A 21,077-nucleotide genomic window follows, 5' to 3' on the forward strand; every position below is an offset into this window, starting at 1 on the left:
TTTGTCTTTCTTTTTGGACACAGGGAAGTGGGTATAGTTATTAAGAGTATGGACATTTCTAGTGGAGAGGTCAACGTGAATTTGAATGAGGAGTTGCTTTTGAAGAGAAAGAGTTCATCAGAGTTTTCTTCTGGGCCTGGCAGCAAAGTAGGGTCACATGCTGATTCTGTGAGTGCAAAAGGGCCATCAAAGAAGATGCAAACACTTGTTGCTTTCTCCAAGTACAGCTCTATGTTTCCTGAAAAGGTTGTGAATTTAACCAACCTCCTGTCTGTTTCTAACCATCACTTTTATATTATTGAGGAAGCAATAGAAGGCAAAAGCAAGGGATAAGTAATCAGCACAAACAATCATTTTAAAAGCTGAAAAGCATATAAAAACACTGGAAGTACACCGGTATAATAACCGGTTTAACAAATTCTCTTCATTACCATTCATTTCATTTTCTAAGAGAAACCATATGTTTTGGTTGGATATCAAAAGTTTGCATATTACTATCTTTAGGACATGTATCACTTCGTGTATATTACTTGAATCTATTTCTTGCATCTCTTTCTTTATTGTTGGAGATCTCACATCTACCAATAATATTCTACCAATAATATTACGGCCTAATTAAAGTATGTAATGTAAGTCGATTTTTGTATGGTTAAGTAAGGTCTAAACCCAAATTTTAATATGGTATCAAAGACCTTCTTAGTGATTGTTGTTGTCTTCTTTAGACCACTCACTATAAGAGTTTTATCAGATGATCCACAGACTAGTTACAAAATCTATACACTTAAGATGTATTATTTGATATGAGAAATGTGTATTTGAGATTTCATATCTACAATAAATATGACCAAATTAAAGTATGTAAGATTGCAATCCTTGTCTTATAAGCTGTTTATAAGGTTGAGTTAGATCTAAATTTTAATATGTTCAAATTTGTCTTTCAGTTTCTCTTGATGTTCCCTAGAAACAAACAATCTCTTAGTTGATGTTCCCTTGACAGTATTTTGATATTTTGTTATTCACTGAAAAATATTTGCAGAACCTCCATTCTCTTTGAGAACAAGTTGAGGCCAGAATAAATTAAAATAATGTAGTTCTGATTTGATAATAGTAAAACAATTGGCTGCCTTTATCAAATCTGTAGGTTTAGCCTATCGGCTTTCCAATCTTATTCTTGATTTTTTTTTGGGAGAATATTCATCTACAATATTTTGCATAGACAGTCTGACGTCTATACATTTTGTTTTTCTCTAATATGGTCCACTGACATACAAGCCTGGAAGCTAGTGTAGCACTTTTAGGTCTGGTATCTGCTCTCTTTTTGATAAATAATGAGCAATACAACAGATAAAGTTTTGTACTTCTTTCTTTTTCCTCTCTAAATGTTTTCTTCTCTTGTGAACTAAAATGATGTGTTAGTGGCAACTTTATTTTGTATGAACTTTTAGTGCATCGATTTTTCTTAGTTCAATGTAGTTGAATTTCCCCACCCGTATCAAACTATGATTGTTGTGTAATGGTTTCCTATCTATCCTAGTTATTTCTTATGAGTTAGTGTCTTACTAATTCTGAATGTTGTATGCTATACTTGTGTCGTGGAGAATATTGATCTACCTAATCAGAAAGATTTATTATATCATCGATTTATCTTTTTAGTTGATTGTGTGGTGTAATGATGTGTCTTTGTGTCGCTTTCCCCAACTTTATGCTCTTAATGTGGTGCTTTGGTTATGGGTTTCCTTGTTGTGGATAGTTCTAGTTTTTCAAGCAACTTTCATTTTTTTTCAGAAATATGAAGGGTAGAGAAACTGCGTAAGTTATGATCTTGTTGCTTCAAAGTCTTGATTCTGTTACTGTTTATGGCTTGCTGGACCCTAGAATTTGGCTTTTGGGCAAAATGTGGTTCCTTCACTTGTAAGTCTCTCTGCGTATGTGTTCCAGTGTTTGTGTTCTTGGTGAATTTTGGCTTCCTTTGAGTACATTTTATTCAGAAATATGGGTCCCATCGAAATTGAAAGTGTTTATACACCTTATAATCTTTAAATTGATGATCAATTTTGGTTATATTTGTTGGTTTGATCTATTAAAGTAGTTATGGAAATGGTTTTAAAGTTTTTTTAATTGTTTTAATGTCAACTGTGTAAGTAAATTTTTATTGATAGGTCAGCTTCAGTCTTCCAAAGCTGGATGTGAATTTTGTGCATCGTGAACATAATCTTTTCATTGAAAACAACATCATGGGCATCCAATTGAGAAGCACCAAATTGCGATCCACAGAGGATATTGGGGAGAGTACACGCCTTGATTTCCAACTGGAGTTTAGTGAAATTCATGTATGGAGTTTGTTGATTTTGGCAGAGCTTGTGATATGATTCTTATTTTTCACTGTTTTGTTTCTTGCTGACGAGTTTTGTTTTGCTTATTTATAAAGCTTCTGAGAGAAGCAGGTTCTTCCATCCTGGAGATATTGAAGGTGGATTTGGCCTCTTTTGTATATATCCCAGTACAGGTAAGTAGTTTGCAGTCCATGTACTGTAGCTTTTGCATCTTTGTGAAACTGTACTCCTTTTGGTTTTGCTCCACAGGGTAAAATATACTCAAATTGAAGAATGAAAAAAAATTGTAAACTTACACATGTACACACACATGTATATATGTGGATGTGTGTGTGCCCGTGTTGCAAAGCTAATTGGCCCTTGGGAAGTCTTGTCATTTTTACTTCAAGAGCTCTCATGATGCAACAATTGGTTTTATGCGTGAGATTATTGTGCAAACAAAATGCATTTTGTTATACAAAAATTTGCTTATGTATAAGTGGCCAGATGTAAATGTCTGATAATAAGATGAAAAAATTGCTGATATATACTTGGTCTCTTAGAATCTTGCTTATATGCATTACAGAAAACTGTTACTTCTTTTTTCTATATGAAAGGCAAGTATCACTAGACTTGAGATATATGAATTATGATTTCAGAATGACATACTGTGTTGTACTTGTATTGATAGTTAGGTCAAGTACTGGTGTCATTAGTAGGAGCATAAATCTACAAACAATTGTCCCTAACATTGTTCTAGAAGAACTTGAAAAATAAATATATAAATCTATCCTGTTTAGAAGTGAAAAAACGAATGGAAACAAATATGTCAAGAAAACAGGTAAGTGTTTTTCTCAGGGTAGATTAAACTGTAACTTTATATGTGCTAATTGTTTGTCACATGCTCTACTCAATCCCTTCCCCCTCTCCCCCGACCACCCCCATCTCTTTTTTTTTAACCGTATATTTCTTTATTTTTTGTTTTTATTTGCTCATGGAGTTTGAATATTTCTTTTTTTATTTGCTGCGGTAACTTATTGTTATTATTATTGGGGATGCTTCCTCTGCATCAGCCAATATCACCTGTTAGAGCTGAAACTGATATCAAGTTAGGAGGTACTCAGTGCAACATCATAATGAGCAGGTTAAAGCCTTGGTTGTTTCTCCACTCGTCTAAGAAGAAAAGGATGGTACTTCGAGAAGAAGCATCTGTTATTGCAAAGCCTCAATCAACTGATGGCAAGACAATCATGTGGACATGCAATGTCTCAGCTCCTGAGATGACAATAGTGCTTTTCAATATGGCTGGTTCTCCGGTTTATCATGTAAGTAGCATGATTATATATACTTCTGAGTATTCTAAAAAAATATTAAGTGTTAAAATGTTGAAGCATTTCCAGAAACTGTTTTGGGTAGATGTAGTTGTTAGATGTAAAGAGTCAAAGCATTTGTTTTGACTGTTTTTGTTGAATGGTGTCTAGGATATGATTTATACTGTTATGGAAGAGAAAACAAAGACATTAACTGAAACCATGTGTTTGAACACACAATGGTGTGTTTTTGTAGGATTATTTTATTAATTATACATGAATAGAGAATATTATATGTACTCTATATCAGATATCATATCACATGGCTATATAGTTAGAATGGATAAAGAATATATATTATCCTGATTTTCAGCATATGCATTGGAAATATATTGGCTTGGTTTTCTTCTTTGCATTTTAAATTCCTTTCTACTAAGTCTATTGATTATTGATTTTTTGGAAGTTATTATGGTTATGCCCCCTAAGTTTACTCATACAAGTTGTATAGTTAAGTTAACGTTTGTTTTAATGCTTCCAAATTTAGGGTTGCTCACAATCATCACATTTGTTTGCAAACAACATTTCAAATATGGGGACTACAGTACACACTGAACTTGGAGAGTTAAATCTTCACCTAGCTGATGAATATCAAGAATGCTTGAAAGAAAGTGTTTTTGGTGTGGAATCAAATTGTGGCTCTATTATGCACATTGCGAAGGTTAATTTGGATTGGGGGAAAAAGGATGTGGAATCATCTGAAGGAGATGGTCCTAGGTGTAGACTAGGTTTATCAGTTGATGTGACTGGTATGACAGTATGTCTAACTTTCAAGCGTGTAGAATCACTTGTGTCAACAGCTGTATCTTTTCAAGCTCTATTGAAAAGCTTATCTGCTTCAAAGAAAAAGTCGACTCATAGTCAGGGTCGTTTGGCAAAATCTTCTGGTAAAGGAACTCAGTTTTTGAAATTCAATCTTGAAAGGTGTTCAGTACATGTATGGGGTGAGACAGGTTTGGAAACTACAGTTGTTCCAGATCCCAAGCGAGTTAATTATGGCTCACAAGGGGGTAGAGTTTTGATAAATGTGTCAGCAGATGGTACCCCACGCAATGCAAATATATTCTCCACTATTTCTAATGAAAACCAGAAGCTGAAGTACTCTGTCTCCCTTGAAATATTTCAATTTAGTTTGTGTGTGAACAAAGAAAAACAGTCCACCCAGATGGAACTTGAGAGAGCCAAATCTGCCTATCAGGAATACATGGAGGAAAATAGGAAAGTAACAAACGTGGCGTTGTTTGATATGCAAAATGCCAAATTTGTACAGCGTTCAGGTGGTCTCAAAGACATTGCTGTCTGTTCTCTTTTTAGTGCTACTGATATTACTGTAAGGTGGGACCCTGACGTACATCTATCTCTAGTTGAACTTGTTTTTCAGCTGAAGCTACTTGTACACAATAGTAAGCTTCAGGAGCATGGTAATGAACACATGGAAGATTTGTCTCATGTTCAAGATGCTAATTGGAAAAAAGAATCTGCTATTGGATCAGGGTACCTTGAAAAGCAGAAGAAGAAAGAATCTATTTTTGCTGTTGATGTAGAAACATTAAGTATTTCGGCTGGGCTGGGAGATGGAGTTGAGGCCATGGTTCAGGTGCAATCAATTTTCTCTGAGAATGCTCGTATAGGAGTACTCCTTGAAGGACTTCTGCTTAGTTTTAATGGAGCTAGAGTCTTCAAGAGTAGTAGGATGCAAATTTCCCGAATTCCTAGTGTTTCTGCAAATGCATCTGAGGTAAAAGGGCATGTCACAAGATGGGATTTTGTAGTCCAAGGTCTTGATTTTCACATTATCATGCCATACAGATTGCAATTGCGTGCCATTGATGATGTCATCGAAGATATGTTGCGAGGTTTGAAGCTCATAATTGCTGCCAAGAAAAAATTGATTTTTCCTGTAAAGAAAGAGGTCTCTAAAGTTAAGAAACCTAGCTCCGTACAATTTGGAAGCATAAAATTTTGCATACGCAAGCTAACTGCTGATATTGAAGAGGAACCAATCCAGGGATGGTTTGATGAACACTATCAGCTTCTGAAGAAAGAAGCTGCCGAGTTAGCTATTCGGTTGAACTTTCTAGATGAATTTATATCGAAGCCAAAACAAGGTTCCAAATCAACTGACACCGGTAGTTCTTCTCAAGAAAGAAAAATTTCTTTTAATAATGTTGAGGTTGATGTAAAAGATTCTTCTACTATTGAATCCATGAGGGAGGAAATTTATAAACGATCATTTCGATCATATTACCAGGCATGCCAAAATCTTGTGTTGTCGGAAGGGTCTGGTGCTTGTGTGGATGATTTTCAATCTGGTTTCAGACCTAGTACTTCAAGGACATCTCTTCTTTCAATATCTGCTTTAGATTTAGATGTAAGCTTGAAAAAAATTGATGGTGGAGATGTTGGGATAATTGAGGTTCTGAAGAAGCTTGATCCTGTCATTCGTGAAAACAATATACCATTTTCCCGACTTTATGGGACAAATATTCTCTTAAATACAGGTTCTCTTGTAGTTAAGCTTCGGAATTACACATTTCCTCTTTTCTCTGGAAGTTCTGGTAAATGTGAAGGCCATCTTGTATTGGCTCAGCAGGTAAGTTTAAGAAATCTCATTGTCCACCATCATTCTAAATACGCAATGTTTTTTTTTCATGTTTATGGTAATTGCTTCTTCTGATTATTCTTTCGTTAATAAGGTCCTGTTATTGTACAGAAGGGGTGTATAAATAGTTCATTGAATGTGGGATACATGTTTCCTGTTACTCAAGCATGGCAGAACATTTTGTTTCCTGTTACTCAAGCATGGCAGAACATTTTGTTTCCTGTTACTCAATCATGGCAGAACATTTTGTTTCCTGTACCTTAATAGGACCTTATTATTGTTGCATTTTTCAAACCTTTGGGCATACATGTGTTATTTGGTTATTCTTTGCTTACATGTATTTCAATAATAATTTTTAAGTGTTCTTAATTTATTTTTGCTGTTACTCAAACTGAATTATTTTACCCTTTTTTGGGGGATCATTCTCATGCTATAATAAACATGATAGTATTTCCATTTCGTTTTCATTTATTTATTCATTTATTTCAACTAGGCAACTAGCTTTCAGCCTCAAATATATCAAGATGTCTATGTTGGGAGATGGAGAAAAGTTCGTATGCTTCGATCAGCTAGTGGTACTACTCCACCCTTGAAGACATACTCGGACTTGCCCATACATTTCCAGAAAGGTGAGGTGTCATTTGGGGTGGGTTATGAACCAGCTTTTGCTGATGTTAGTTATGCTTTCACCGTAGCACTTCGGAGGGCTAATCTAAGTTTAAGGAATCCTGGGCCACTTATTCTGCCACCCAAAAAGGAGCGGAGTTTGCCATGGTGGGATGACATGAGAAATTATATCCATGGAAGAATATCGTTAATGTTTTCTGAATCAAAATGGAATGTTTTAGCAAGTACAGATCCTTATGAAAAGGTTGACAAACTTCAAATTGTGACCAACTCTATGGAAATGCACCAGTCTGATGGTCGTGTTTTTGTTTCTGCCAAAGATTTTAAGATTTTGTTGAGTAGTTTGGAGAGTTTGGCTAACAGACGAGGCATTAAAATTCCAGCAGGTGTCTCAGGTGCATTTCTGGAAGCTCCTGTCTTTACTCTTGAAGTTACAATGGACTGGGATTGTGATTCTGAAGATCCTATGAATCATTATTTATTTGCACTTCCAGCTGAGGGCAAACCTCGTGATAAAGTATTTGATCCCTTCAGATCCACTTCACTTTCCCTTCGATGGAACTTCTCTCTTAGACCCTTTCCTCCTCCATCACAAAAAGAATCCTCATCTTCCATTTCTAGGGATATTGATGGTGATGCTACTGCATTTGATAATTTTCAAACTTCCCAGAATCTTTCACCACTGTCCCCAACATTTAACTTTGGAGCTCATGATCTAGCATGGATTCTAAAGTTCTGGAGTTTGAACTACATTCCTCCACATAAGCTGCGCAGCTTTTCTCGTTGGCCTCGTTTTGGTATTCCAAGAATTACCAGATCTGGCAATCTTTCATTAGATAAAGTGATGACTGAATTTATGCTCCGTCTAGATGCCACACCAGCCTGTATAAAGAACATGCCTCTAGATGATGATGATCCGGCGAGAGGACTGACCTTTGCAATGACGAAACTGAAATATGAACTGTGTTACAGTAGGGGCAAGCAAAAGTATACTTTTGAAAGCAAGCGTGATATTCTTGATCTTGTCTACCAAGGTCTTGATCTTCATATGCTAAAGGCTTTCATAAACAAAGAAGAATGTGCTAGTGTTGCTAAAGTAGTTAACATGATACTGAAAAGTTCTCAATCTTCATCCATTGACAAAGTTCCTAGTGAAAAGGGTTACATGAATGAAAAAAATTGTGATGATGGATTTCTATTATCCTCTGATTACTTCACCATCAGAAGACAATCTCCAAAGGCTGATCCTGCTAGGTTATTACATTGGCAAGAAGCAGGAAGAAGAAGTGTTGAGATGACGCATACACAGTCTGGGTATGAAAATGGGAGTGAAACAGATGATCATATGCGATCGGACCTAAGTGATGATGATGGTAACAATGTGGTAGTAGCTGATGATTGTCAGAGTGTGTTTGTGTATGGTCTGAAGCTTTTGTGGACTATTGGAAACAGAGATGCTGTTTGGGCTTGGGTTGGTGGTCTGTCCAAAGCCTTTGAACCAGCCAAGCCTTCTCCTTCCCAGCAGTATGCACAGAGAAAATTACTTGAGGAAAACAAACAACGCCGTGATACTGATTTTGATCAGAATGATGTTTCTAAGGGCCCTCCAACTGGTAAAATTTCCAAGTCTTTTTTTCAGCATGTGAGTACTCCTGGACCACTCACATCTTCGCCAAATTCAGTTAAAGTGGACAACTTGCCATCTGGTATGCCCATTTTCTTTTGAGAATTTTTGTTAACTGCTATCATTTTTGACATTCAAAATATATCAGAGGCTAGATAAACGTATATGATAAATATATAGTTAAAATATGGCTTCTGCTATGACAGACAACATTGTTTCTTGCATGATTATTGTTGAGCACTAAGTACTTTTTTACGGAGTTTAATTATTTTGCACATTTTGTTGTGTTGGCAGTCAGAAAAGAGAACTCGGATGATTTAGATGGGACTAGACATTTCATGGTGAATGTTATCGAGCCACAGTTTAATCTTCACTCAGAGGATGCAAATGTCAGTATAAAACAACATATTTTTATCTTTTGGTTTTCTGTTGTTTCACGTTCCGTTTTTTTTAATTAAATTCCTTTTTTTGGTCCCTTTTCATTTTATGTTCTTGTAAGTCAATATAATCAAGTTTAAGAGGAAAATGACAAACAGATTGAGATAAGGAAGAAGGAATTATCTGAGCTTTGCCAATATGGAAATGGAAAATTTAGCATGTGACATGGGGCTGGAAGGAGAAGTTTTAATCCACAGATTAGGAAAAGCATAGCGATCATCAGGCCCAACACATCTTTGAACCAACGCAAGATTTAACAAAACAGATTAGCATGGGATTCAAATAAACAGAATTGTCCTTAGCAAATTTACTAACACTGATAAGAATTTTAGTAACAGTAGGATCATGAAGTAAATCATGAAGTACTGAAGAAATGTTAGGATTATCAGGAGCAGAAAAAGTAGGAAGATCTGGAGGATTGACTTGGCAAACCTTGATCATTACCAATGTAAATTTGTTCAGGACCTTTATAAGGAACATTTTGATGAATATCTTGACTATCTCTAGTAACATGGATGGAAGCACCAAAGTCAGGGAATCAATTGGAATTGGAATTCTGAAGGTCGGGAGTAGGTAGCAAATTTTCTCTGTTTTTGGTTATCATAGTAGTAGGTGGGTCCTCTAATTGTTGTGAAGGAAGACAATAGTTAGCTGGCTGGAGGATATAGAGGAGCTGGAGCCAAGTGTTGGTGTTGAGGGAAGAGATGAAAATTTCCTTGATAAGGCTGATTTGAAATTTTTTGAGAATTTAAGTAAAAATTGCCTTGAATGGGAGGCTGATAATTATAATCATGCCAATGATAGCAGAGGAAAGCTTCCTCCACAGCTACAATCATGACCTCTAACTGGAGCTGTAACCACCACAAAATGAAGAGGAACCGCAAAAACTAGTGACATGAGCCCCTGCTCTTGATTTTGCACATTTTTGAGTCATTGTGGCAGCAGTTTCTTCATCATGATGAGAAACTGAATTCAACATTGGTGCTTGAGTCAGATTAAGAGAAACAGAAACAAGAATAACTTTCTTGTGATACTTGTTTGAGATATGGATTGGCTAAATTGTCTGTCTTTTCTATATTTCGCTTGCATTTTTATGATGGGGAATATTTCTTATTTGTCTTTGCTACATTTTTATAGTAAAAAAGGATATTTATCAATAAGGTGTGTGTCAGTATTTTGGGGTACAATGTTCACTGTAGTCTTTGTAGTAGGTGACTTCCTACACTGACTGAATTTCAGTTTTTAGGCTGTTCTGCACCAGTCATCTTCCTCAACACTCTTCTCAATCTTGACTGTAGATATTTTTTCTTCTCTTATTCTCATCAATAATGGAATCTTTCACCCTGTCTTCATTTTCTCTGAATATGCCATATCTATTACTAACAGAGTTAGTGACATTACAACTATACTCCAATAGATTGTTACTTGTTTTACGCATTGGTACTTCTTTATTTTAATTTTCTTTATTCTTTTACTGATACTGTGGGCATTACTCATTCTTTTTAAAACATCAATTTTTTTTGTCAAGCAGGGTAGATTTTTGCTCGCTGCAGTAAGAGGCCAAGTTTTAGCTCGGTCATTTCATTCAGTCTTTCATGTTGGTTATGAGATAATTGAGCAAGCACTTGTATCGAAAGATGTTCCTATTAATGAGTACCAACCTGAAATGACATGGAAAAGAATGGAATTCTCTGTCATGTTGGAGCATGTGCAGGCTCATGTTGCACCAACGGATGTTGATCCAGGTGCTGGATTGCAGTGGCTTCCCAAAATTCTTAGAAGCTCTCCGAAGGTAATGCGTACGGGGGCTCTTCTTGAAAGAGTTTTTATGCCTTGTAGTATGTATTTTCGGTATACAAGGCACAAAGGGGGAACTCCAGAATTGAAGGTGAGTTGTTCTAGACTTTATTTCTGTGAACATGTATATGTGTAACGTTTTCCCCTTAATAAATACACTTTTTCCTCAGATGTCATTTATCATGGATGTGGTCAATACACTTTATTTTTTTTAAACTACTGCAGGTAAAGCCTTTGAAGGAGCTCACATTTAATTCTCATGATATAGAGGCAACAATGACATCACGCCAGTTTCAAGTCATGCTGGATGTATTGACCAATCTTCTATTTGCACGCCTTCCAAAGTAAGGACAAATTTACTGTGCTTGCACTCATTCTATTACATTTTTGTCAATTTACCTACTCCAAACACTCGTTCATTTTGTGATTCACTCCTTATTGATATAAATGCCACCATCGTTATCTTTTTAAATTCACTCTTCATTAAGATGTTTAAATCAATCTTTTGCTTTTAATTCATAGGTACCATTTCAATTTAGATATTATAGTTAGTTGACTTATGTGATATTTATTCAAGATGTCATCCCTTTTATCCTGTTAAGAAATTTAGCGAAGTCCTTGATGTTCAAACTAAATCAGTGTACTATACAATGCAGGCCTCGAAAAAGTAGCTTATCCTTTCCTGCAGAAGATGATGAGGATGTTGAAGAGGAAGCAGATGAGGTGGTTCCTGATGGTGTTGAAGAGGTGGAACTTGCAAAAATAAGCCTTGAAAAAACAGAGAGGGAACAAAGGTTGCTTCTTGATGATATTCGAAAATTGTCTCTTTGGTGTGATCCTTGTGTGGAACCACATCCAGAAAAGGAAAGCGACTTATGGATGATATCTGGTGGAAGATCTTTGCTGGTAAGAAATGAATGTTTTTAAAAAACTTCTAATTGATGTGACTAGGTAATTTTATTTATAGCATAAAATCTTGTTCCTGAATATTCTGGTCTTAGATACATACATATATATATATATAGAAATTAGAGGTTGAATTTTAGCTGTTAATAAATTAAAGATTGTTGGGAGGAGAGCTAGTTAATATTCTTTTGATATATATATATATATATATGTATGTATGTATGTATGTATGCATGCATATATATGCACGTGTATTACTAATAAGAGGAATAAATCTTCAGTAGATGTGACATGAAAAATCAACTCGTGAATTTTTTTAAGTCACATACTTTTTGAAGGTGACTATATGCTTTTCTAGTCTAGTTTGTTCATGTATGGCTATATAGTCAGGGTTTTCCCATCAAAGCTTATGTTTTACTCATTGGGGCTTTGCTTCCAATCCCCGTTTTAAGGAGTGGAAATATTGGTATTGAGAGAAAAAAAGAGAAATTGTATTGCATTCTGAAAAGGAATTTGCCAATATAATCAAGGATGAGTTCAGCTATTTTGTAGCAGCACCGTTAGAGAACCTGAAACCTAACTATCTGTGTCTAACCGAGTTAGTCACAATAGTATTCCAACTTTCCAATACATGATTACACCATTCACAATAGTAAAAACTATAACAGAACAAATGATGTTTCGTTTTCTATTGGCATTTGGGGAAAGCTAGGTTTTCACAGGTAAATTCATTCTACTGTTATGTTTGTGATATAATTTTGACATGTATATATTATTATTTTATATACATATTTCAGTATATGACAAATCACAGAAGTGTGTACCTAATCAACAATAGTCGACACTGGCAGGTCCAGGGACTGAAGAGAGAACTTGTAATTGCTCAAAAATCTAGAAAGGCAGCATCCGCCTCATTAAGGATGGCTTTTCAAAAAGCTGCCCAACTACGACTAACAGAGAAGGAGAAGAATAAAAGTCCTTCCTATGCTATGCGCATATCTTTGCAAATTAATAAAGTTGTTTGGAGCATGCTTGTTGATGGTAAATCCTTTGCTGAGGCTGAGATTAATGACATGGTAAGAATTATTTTCTGAACCCTGTGCTCTCTTCTTTATATGTGTCCTTACAAAATTTACTGAATCCACGTTAAATTTGCATCTCACAAGTACCCAATGTTTTCTCAATATCAGTTCTACTATGTATCATGTTTTTCTTACTAAGTTAATATATATATGTGTGTGTGTGTGTATATATATATATATATATATATATATATATATATATATATATATATATATATCAATTAAGTAGATTCTAAATTTAAAGTTTCTTGCTTTGACATGTGTTTGATTTAGGTAATTTTAGAGAAATAATTCCGTTTTATGTCAGCTTCCTGAGAGAGCTTTTATAAAAGGTGATTCTTTCTAGTGAAAAGATTTTCCAAACACCGGGCTCAGACAAAATTTTCCCTAGACTAGATGATATAAAAGGCATTTGTACATGATTGACGCTTTCCTTATACCTTAGTAAGCCATTGAATGTTTTATCATTAAGTGCTATTTTGGACAATGGAAAAAAAAACATTAGTCTTTTCTAGTTTAGTTTTTGTTTCTTATCTTTGCTCCTTTGCTTGAGAATGGTGGGTCGTTGCTAGCAATTTGTTTTGTATCTATTTTTGTTCATTTCTTTTTGGTCACAATTTGGTTGGTTAAACTGATTATGTTTCATGTTGCCAAATACTAGATATATGACTTTGACCGGGATTACAAGGATGTCGGCATTGCTCGGTTTACAACAAAATATTTTGTTGTCAGAAATTGCCTGCCTAATGTCAAGTCTGATATGCTTTTGTCAGCATGGAATCCTCCATCTGAATGGGGAAAGTATGTAGTTTTTGTGGAGTTTCTCTTAATTCCTTGGTGCTTATGGTGTTATTGTGATATTTGTTGCCATGCTGTACAAACTTTTTTTAATTTTATATAATATGTCAACAAATAAAAATATATATTGTAAAAAATTAAGTTAGGTAGACTTTTAATTTACTTGAGGTTCATATTATAAGCTCAATATAAAAATATTCATTATAAATAATGAAAATCAAAGTGGTTTAACTGGTTTTCCACATCAGTTCTTACTCACTTTGGACTGGTTCTTACGGCTTATTTGCTCCACCTGGAAGTCTGAACCAGTGATCTTACAAATTCTAATGCAATGTCCGGTTTTAATAGTTATGCTTCATTTTATTGGAGTTTTAGGTATGAGAGAAAACAGAGAAAAGATTAATAGAAGAAGAATGGATTATTATTGCACTGAATGAGAAAGAAGATACAAGCTGAACATATATAGGCTCAAGAAAAGGTTACAACAGTGATAAACTAATCGAAGCAGAAAAACAGATAACTAGCTGACATCCAGTTGAATAACTGAATGTTTACATTTATTCTCTAATATCCGCCTCAAACAAAAGGGGAAGGATTCTTACACGAAAAATCCTGCAGATCAAGTTATGTCAAAGAAGTACAAAACGGTCAGAAGAAAGAGGCTTGGTTAGAATATCTGCCCACTGATCCTAGATAGGAATATGATAAACTTCAAGTTTGGATAACACTTGATCACAAACACAAAAAACAGAAATCTCCACGTACTTCGTTTTAGAGTGAAAAACAGGGTTGTTTACTATAACAACAACACTTTGATTGCTGCTGAGCATGACAAGAGTGGATGAAGAAATATGCCATTCTTTCAAAAGAGCTTGAATCCGATAATATCTGTTAAAGATTGCGCGAAGCTGTGATATTCAGCTTCAGTGCTTGATATGGTAATGACATGCTGCTTGCAGGACCACCAAGAAATGAGATTAGGTCCCAAAAATATTGCAGATCCAGTAGCAGACTTTCTATCAGCATCACACAGGGCCGTGATAGAAAAGGGTTGAGATACATAGGCTAGTTGTATTTGAAGACCTTGGGAAAGAGTGCCCTTAAGGTATCTTAGGATTCTTTTAACTTCTCTCCAATGAGTGTCCAAAGGATATCATATGAATTGACTGACTTTGTTGACATCAAAATTGATATTAGGTCTTGTAAGAGTAGCATATTGCAAAGCTCCAACTACTGATGTATACAGTAGGATCAGAAAATAAATCTGATCTTGTTTTAGATAGTTTGCAGGATAAGACCATAGGAGATTATATAGGTTGAGCTTCAGTTATTTGTTTTATGCAAAAGGTATCTTTTATATTTACTGAGTCATCACAAGAGTCTTGTCAGAAAGATAGTTGATTCAAGACATTAAATTGCAACGAAGCAGTAGGCAATCTATTGATTAAGTAGACAACAATATTAGAGTCAGTGTCCCAAAATTTTAGAGGAATAGAGGCATGATGTAAGAATGTTAATAATAATGCGGCTATGTGCCTGTGTTTTCTTTGACAATACCAAATTGGTGGTGAGAATGAGGACAAATACATCTGTGTGTTATGGCATAAGTGGCAAGAAATAGGTAAAGGAACCTGAATTCAGCCCCCACCCCAATCAGTTTAAATACTTGTTAATTTTGGTAGACTGTAGTTCAACCATAGACTTAAAATTCTGAAAAAAAGCAAGGGTGTCAAATTTAAGTTTTAAAGGATAAAGGCAAGTAAATCATGAAAAGGCATCAACAAATGACCATTGGTGGATGAAATATGTGAAGGGTCCAAAGATCACTAAGGATCAACTCAAAGGGTGAATTATAGTTTCAGAAGGAGAGGAAGGGAGACTGAGTTTTCGCTACACAACAGGATATACAGAAATCCAGGTTTTATTAGTCGGATTTTTTTAGCAATGATTGAATACAGTTTTCAACATGCCACATATTGCTAGACTTAGGCAATTTGGCCATTACGAAATTGTTATTAACAACTGAACTAGAAGTAGTTGCTGTAACGAGTTGAGGAATCTTTGACATAGCTTGAGATGAACAATCTTGAAGCTTGAGATAAAGAAGAAGGCGTTGGTTCCAACAATGAATCAAAGAAGTTGCCTGAGGTTTAATAGTACAATAGTGAGGAAAAATACTCAAATTATCACGGGCAGATTTTCTGACACTTAATTAGTTTTTGGTAATTGAAGGTACATGCATCAAATTGTGTAAGTAAAGAGAGAAGTTAGGATTAGTAGTGGTTTTGAAACATGAAGAACCAGAACCTTGAACTTTCAGACCTTCACCTTTACCAATATAAATCCGGGCCCTCAAAGTTGCAAAACTGTTGTATGTTTTGTGGTTCCCTGTCATGGAATGAGGCTCCTGAATCAGGTATCCAGTTGGAGTTACACCTATGAGTTGGCTATGATGGCACTTGGGACAACTTGGTTAGTACTAGGCTGATGTTGATTTCTTGTAGTAGTGGGATTACCCGAGGTGTTTGATTTAGAAGTGAGCCGAGACTGATTAGTAAAGTACATCAGCGGTTGATTCATAATAGGATCATATAGAAGAAGATATTCATTAGGTTGATAGGATGAATTTACACAATAGTAACAAATATTAGTAGTGTGACCATATTTGAAGCAAATCTGGGATTGGAAGTTAGCAAATCCGACCACCATGGCCACAAACACTGTTCAGAAAAAGGTGGTTGACTGAAACTTCAACGAGCATCATTGCTGTGATACTGGGAGATTGAAGAGTTAGGGTTCACATATAATTGTCAATAATTTACCAAAGGAGGGCATGTTTTCTTCTGAAATCTGTTACTTCTAGATTCATGGGCAAGAAGAAAAGCTTCAACTTCCATTGTTGGAGGTATTTCAAATTTACTTTTAATGACAGAAATTACTGGAGCAAGTTACTGTGGGAGACCTTTAGGAACAGCTTCAACATATTCATCCACGGAACTTCCAATTCCAGCAAGTTCAGCAATGGATTTATTTTTTCCCAATAACTCACGCATAGTTTTGTTGTCAAGAGAGATGGCAGGTAGATCGTGTGAATGCCTTGATTTGGGTGAAGAAGTGGTCATAAATTTGTTCCCACATCTTATACAAGTGGACAGATCCAGGGACATGAGACAAGATTGACTTTGAAAGCGTAGATTCTAAGTAAGCAAGTTTTGATCTTGGACTTCCCATTCTTCATAAGTTGGGTTTATTTCTCCAAAAGCATGGTCATCATTTGAAAGAAAGTGAGGAGGAACCACTGGGTTTACAACAAATCGATGAAAGTCTATTAGACTTTATGACAGTTTCAACTTCTTGTTTTCACTAAAAATATTTGGAATCATCAAGTTTTTCAGCTATCGAATTATGAAAATGTTGGGAGACAGAAGGGAAGGAATTGCAGAACAATTCCTAGCTCACGATACCATATCGGAGTTTTAGGTATGAAAAAAAATTATATTAACAGAAAACCAATGGATTATTGTTGCACTGAATGAGAAAAAGATACAAGCTGAACATATATGGGCTCAAGAAGAGAGTGACAAACTAATCATAGCAGAAAAACTGATAATTAACTGGCATCCAGTAGAATAACTGCATCTTTACATTTATATATGTAATATGTTTGAATCACTGAGATAGGTCATGTTTCAATTTTGATAGAGATTCTGATTCAACTCCATCCTTGTCTCTCTCTTTCTTCACCCATTTGTTGTGCTTGTGGTCATGATATAGTTTTATATGTCTGCAAATACAACAGGTCAGGAGTGTTCCTCTTCATTTGGCATTTTTTATGGAGGAAAAGGGGTGTGTAAAAGCTTCATCATTCTTATATCTATGTTATATTTTTTGTTCAAATACTTTCCAAGAGAATAGACCTCTATTGTGATGAGTTGCATGAACCATTTCGTAGTTAGATTTACTGTTAGCTGAATTATATAGGGTGGATCTGCCTAAAGTAGGGAAAAATGTCCTGTACTTTTGGACAATTTGTTTAGGTGCAGTTACTCTATTGCAGTTTTCAAATTGTTAGGTGCAGTATAGTGTTATATAATAAGATAAGTGATACCAATTCAGGATGGCTTTCACAGTTGTGACTATCTAGTCCATTGAATATGAATACATGCTATTGTTATTTTGTGTTATTTGGTATCATTTGGTGTGGGATTTCCTACCATTCACGTAGTGTGTATACAAGAACTTTATGTTTTGGATTCAATTCAAACTCTAAAAGTGGGCAAATTCAGCCCCATTACATTTGCTGTATGTTTGACTCTGATGTAGTTCATTTTGGGTGTGGCTCTCTGATGTGTTCATGCTAAAAAAATGTATATGTATTTTTAAAGGTTAGGAAATGCGTATTAAATCTTGCTGTATTTGTTGCAATACTGTATTGCATGACCATGTGCTTGAACTTCTTTTTCAGAAAAGTGATGCTACGAGTGGATGCACGGCAAGGAGCTCCAAAGGATGGAAATTCTCCCCTTGAACTTTTTGAGGTAATAATTTCTATAGGTTTTTGGCAACCGTAAACCCAGAACATCAAGCAGAGAAATAGAATCCATTCTTATCCAAATTTGTGTTTTTTCTTGCTATTTCTTTGGTGGTCTCATTGGTTAAAATAGAAGCCGTGTGTCATACTTATCTAAAGTAGATCTGAAGATAATATAATACTGCCTAGTCAGTATCAAAATGTTTTTGCACTCTGGTCGGGCATTAGTATGAGAAGGAATTTTTAATATGGTGCATTAGTGGCCTGGTTATCTCATATCAATGGAGGTCTTTCTATAAACATGCCCGTGATGTACCTTTCTTTGAATAAACTATAGCAATGTGAACTTCATATTGAACAGCAATTTCAGTGAGAGTAATGTAAATATCAAGGACCAAACATTTTTTGATATGCATTGTGTTTTAAGAATCTGAAACTAAACTTGCTATTACTGTTGAAAGGTTTGTTTGGAATGTCTGAATTGGTTCAGTTCGTTTCTTACTTGAACTTACTTTTCAATATAGGTGGAGATTTATCCCCTTAAGATTCATTTAACAGAGACAATGTACAGAATGATGTGGGAGTATTTCTTCCCAGAAGAAGAACAAGATTCACAACGTCGACAGGTTAGTTTAGGATACTAATTTCAAATAATATATCTCCGAAAACCAAGGCTAAGTTAGCAGGAAAACTGTAGAGTTAAAATAGTAGTTATTTTTACAGGAGGTTTGGAAGGTTTCAACCACTGCTGGTGCAAGGCGTGTAAAGAAAGGTTCACTTCTTGAAGCTTCTGCTTCAAGCAGTCATTCAACAAAAGAGTATGAGGCCCCATCCAAGTCTGGCATATCTGCAATGCTATTTCCCACAAGTCAACCTTCAGTCCATGTTGACTCAGCTCAAGTGAGTATTTGATTGATGGTCTAAGACATGGTTCTCAGGTCAGATTATTAATAATATCTGCAGATGCTAACATTGGTCTCCAGTGATGGAGAGCTAAGGAAGAAAATAGTTTATTATTTTCCTGTGTTCCCAATTTCTTTATTTCAGATGATATATTTTTCTCAAGGAATTTATGAAACCTGCTTGTAGGCATCAAAAACACAAAATGCCAAAGCAAACTCTGGTACTGGTAATGGTACTGGAACTGGTTCAACCCCCGAGTTGAGAAGGACATCATCTTTTGACAGAACTTGGGAAGAGACTGTGGCAGAATCTGTAGCTAATGAGCTTGTGTTACAAAGCTTCTCTTCCTCAAAAAATGGCCAATATGGTTCTACCAAGCAACAAGATGAAGCAGCTAAGAATAAATCAAAAGATTCCAAAGGTGTGAAAGGTGGTCGTTCATCTCATGAAGAAAAAAAGGTGGCCAAGTCTCATGAAGAGAAGAGATCTAGGCCACGAAAGATGATGGAGTTTCACAACATAAAAATTAGCCAGGTTGATCATTTTGGCCTACTTTGTTAAATTGTTGTCTATCATTACTTCTGGTGGAGAAATTCAAATTGAAGCTAAATGTCATCGATTATTTCTTGCAGGTTGAGTTATTGGTTACATATGAAGGGCAGCGATTTGTTGTAAATGATCTTAAATTACTGATGGATCAATTTCATCGAACTGAGTTTACTGGAACTTGGCGAAGACTCTTCTCACGAGTTAAGAAACACATCATCTGGGGAGTCCTAAAGTCTGTAACTGGAATGCAGGTAATGAATGACTCAGTTTCCTCTATCCTTTCATTTTGTTGATACTCATGTACAACCTCGTTCTTTTCCTTTTCATTCCCGTATGAAGTTTTTACCAACCACTTCAAATTTATGTGGTTGCAGTAACTTAACAGAATGGAGGCCCATTTTATGGCAACTTTAGCTGTTCTACTAAATCTTTTCAATATGTTTCTTTTAAATGATTATGTAGGGTAGGAAATTTAAAGACAAAGGCCAGAGTCAACATACTGGTGCTGGTGTTCCTGAAATTGATCTTAACTTTAGTGACAATGAAGGGCAGACAGGAAAATCTGATCAATATCCACCATCGTGGCCTAAGCGTCCAAGTGATGGTGCAGGTGATGGATTTGTAACATCCATTAGAGGATTGTTCAATACTCAACGCCGCAAGGCAAAGGCATTTGTGCTCAGAACTATGAGGGGTGAAGCAGATAATGATTTTCAAGGTGATTGGAGCGAAAGTGATGTGGATTTCTCGCCTTTTGCTCGGCAGCTCACGATCACGAGAGCCAAGGAACTTATTAGGAGGCACACTAAGAAGTTCCGTTCGAGAGGACAAAAAGGTTTGTTTGTCGCTTTTATGCTGTTAATTTTATTGTTTTTGTGTACTTAATATTGATTTGTTTCATGGTTGTTTGTTGGATTTCGTTTAGAAGAATATATAATTTTGAAAGAAAGGGGAGAAAGTATTAGGTATGAACAAAAACTTAATAAGAAATCCCACTCCAAAGAGAAAAAGAAAAAGAAAACAAACTAAAATGGATCAAGGAAAGGATGCAATAAAGTGGTATGTCTACATATAAGTAATATAAATTCTCTGGACAAAACTATCATTAAAGCACCAAAGAAAAGCCATAAGCACAACCCAATCCCAAAACTAGCATAATTGAAAGACATTTGAATGTATTGGCACTCTCCAAGTAAGTTTGCTTTACAATTTAAAGAATAGCCATGAACATAATTTTGTACTCTGGTCAAGATCATTTTTTAATTGATGTTTTCTTATTTGAAGTCAACCGCTAAACAATACAAGGCCTACGCCCAAAACCCAAACAGATGACAGTCTTCCAAATCTTTTTGCACAAGCGAGGAGAAACTGCTCCACTATGAACGAAACGAAAATGCCATGTGTTATCAAGAATCCCTTCACATAATAACCATTTAAATTAGATGACTTACAGTGTAAAATAGATGGGCTACTGTTGCTGAACTTGGCCTGCCCATAACACCTTGGAAGAAAGAAATCCGTGGTCTAAAAATCCATCTGTA

The 21,077-nt window shown here is 35.6% G+C and overlaps 1 protein-coding gene across 8 annotated transcripts in view; it reads left to right on the plus strand.

Annotated features, from left to right (window-relative positions):
• The window catches only part of LOC108330752 (protein SABRE), a 28,301-nt gene that overhangs the window by 5,735 nt on the left and 1,489 nt on the right, over positions 1–21,077 (plus strand). For 2 of the 8 annotated variants that reach the window (XM_017565281.2, XM_052875853.1), the window contains 18 exons: positions 24–246; positions 2,160–2,330; positions 2,429–2,506; positions 3,386–3,637; positions 4,167–6,272; positions 6,775–8,614; positions 8,827–8,921; positions 10,502–10,858; positions 10,993–11,111; positions 11,424–11,673; positions 12,525–12,749; positions 13,417–13,556; positions 18,019–18,091; positions 18,609–18,710; positions 18,808–18,984; positions 19,174–19,521; positions 19,620–19,787; positions 19,999–20,371. In XM_017565281.2, the coding sequence (XP_017420770.2) occupies positions 24–246; positions 2,160–2,330; positions 2,429–2,506; positions 3,386–3,637; positions 4,167–6,272; positions 6,775–8,614; positions 8,827–8,921; positions 10,502–10,858; positions 10,993–11,111; positions 11,424–11,673; positions 12,525–12,749; positions 13,417–13,556; positions 18,019–18,091; positions 18,609–18,710; positions 18,808–18,984; positions 19,174–19,521; positions 19,620–19,787; positions 19,999–20,371 (7,097 nt within the window). Of the gene's footprint in view, positions 1–23; positions 247–1,785; positions 1,912–2,159; positions 2,331–2,428; positions 2,507–3,385; positions 3,638–4,166; positions 6,273–6,774; positions 8,615–8,826; positions 8,922–10,501; positions 10,859–10,992; positions 11,112–11,423; positions 11,674–12,524; positions 12,750–13,416; positions 13,557–17,352; positions 17,400–18,018; positions 18,092–18,608; positions 18,711–18,807; positions 18,985–19,173; positions 19,522–19,619; positions 19,788–19,998; positions 20,372–21,077 lie in introns of those variants that run through there. The other 6 variants (XM_017565284.2, XM_052875854.1, XM_017565285.2 and 3 more) reach the window with 6 other exon arrangements.

The sequence above is a fragment of the Vigna angularis genome, chromosome 4 (genome assembly GCF_016808095.1).
Source record: "Vigna angularis cultivar LongXiaoDou No.4 chromosome 4, ASM1680809v1, whole genome shotgun sequence".
Classification (NCBI taxonomy): Eukaryota; Viridiplantae; Streptophyta; class Magnoliopsida; order Fabales; family Fabaceae; genus Vigna; species Vigna angularis.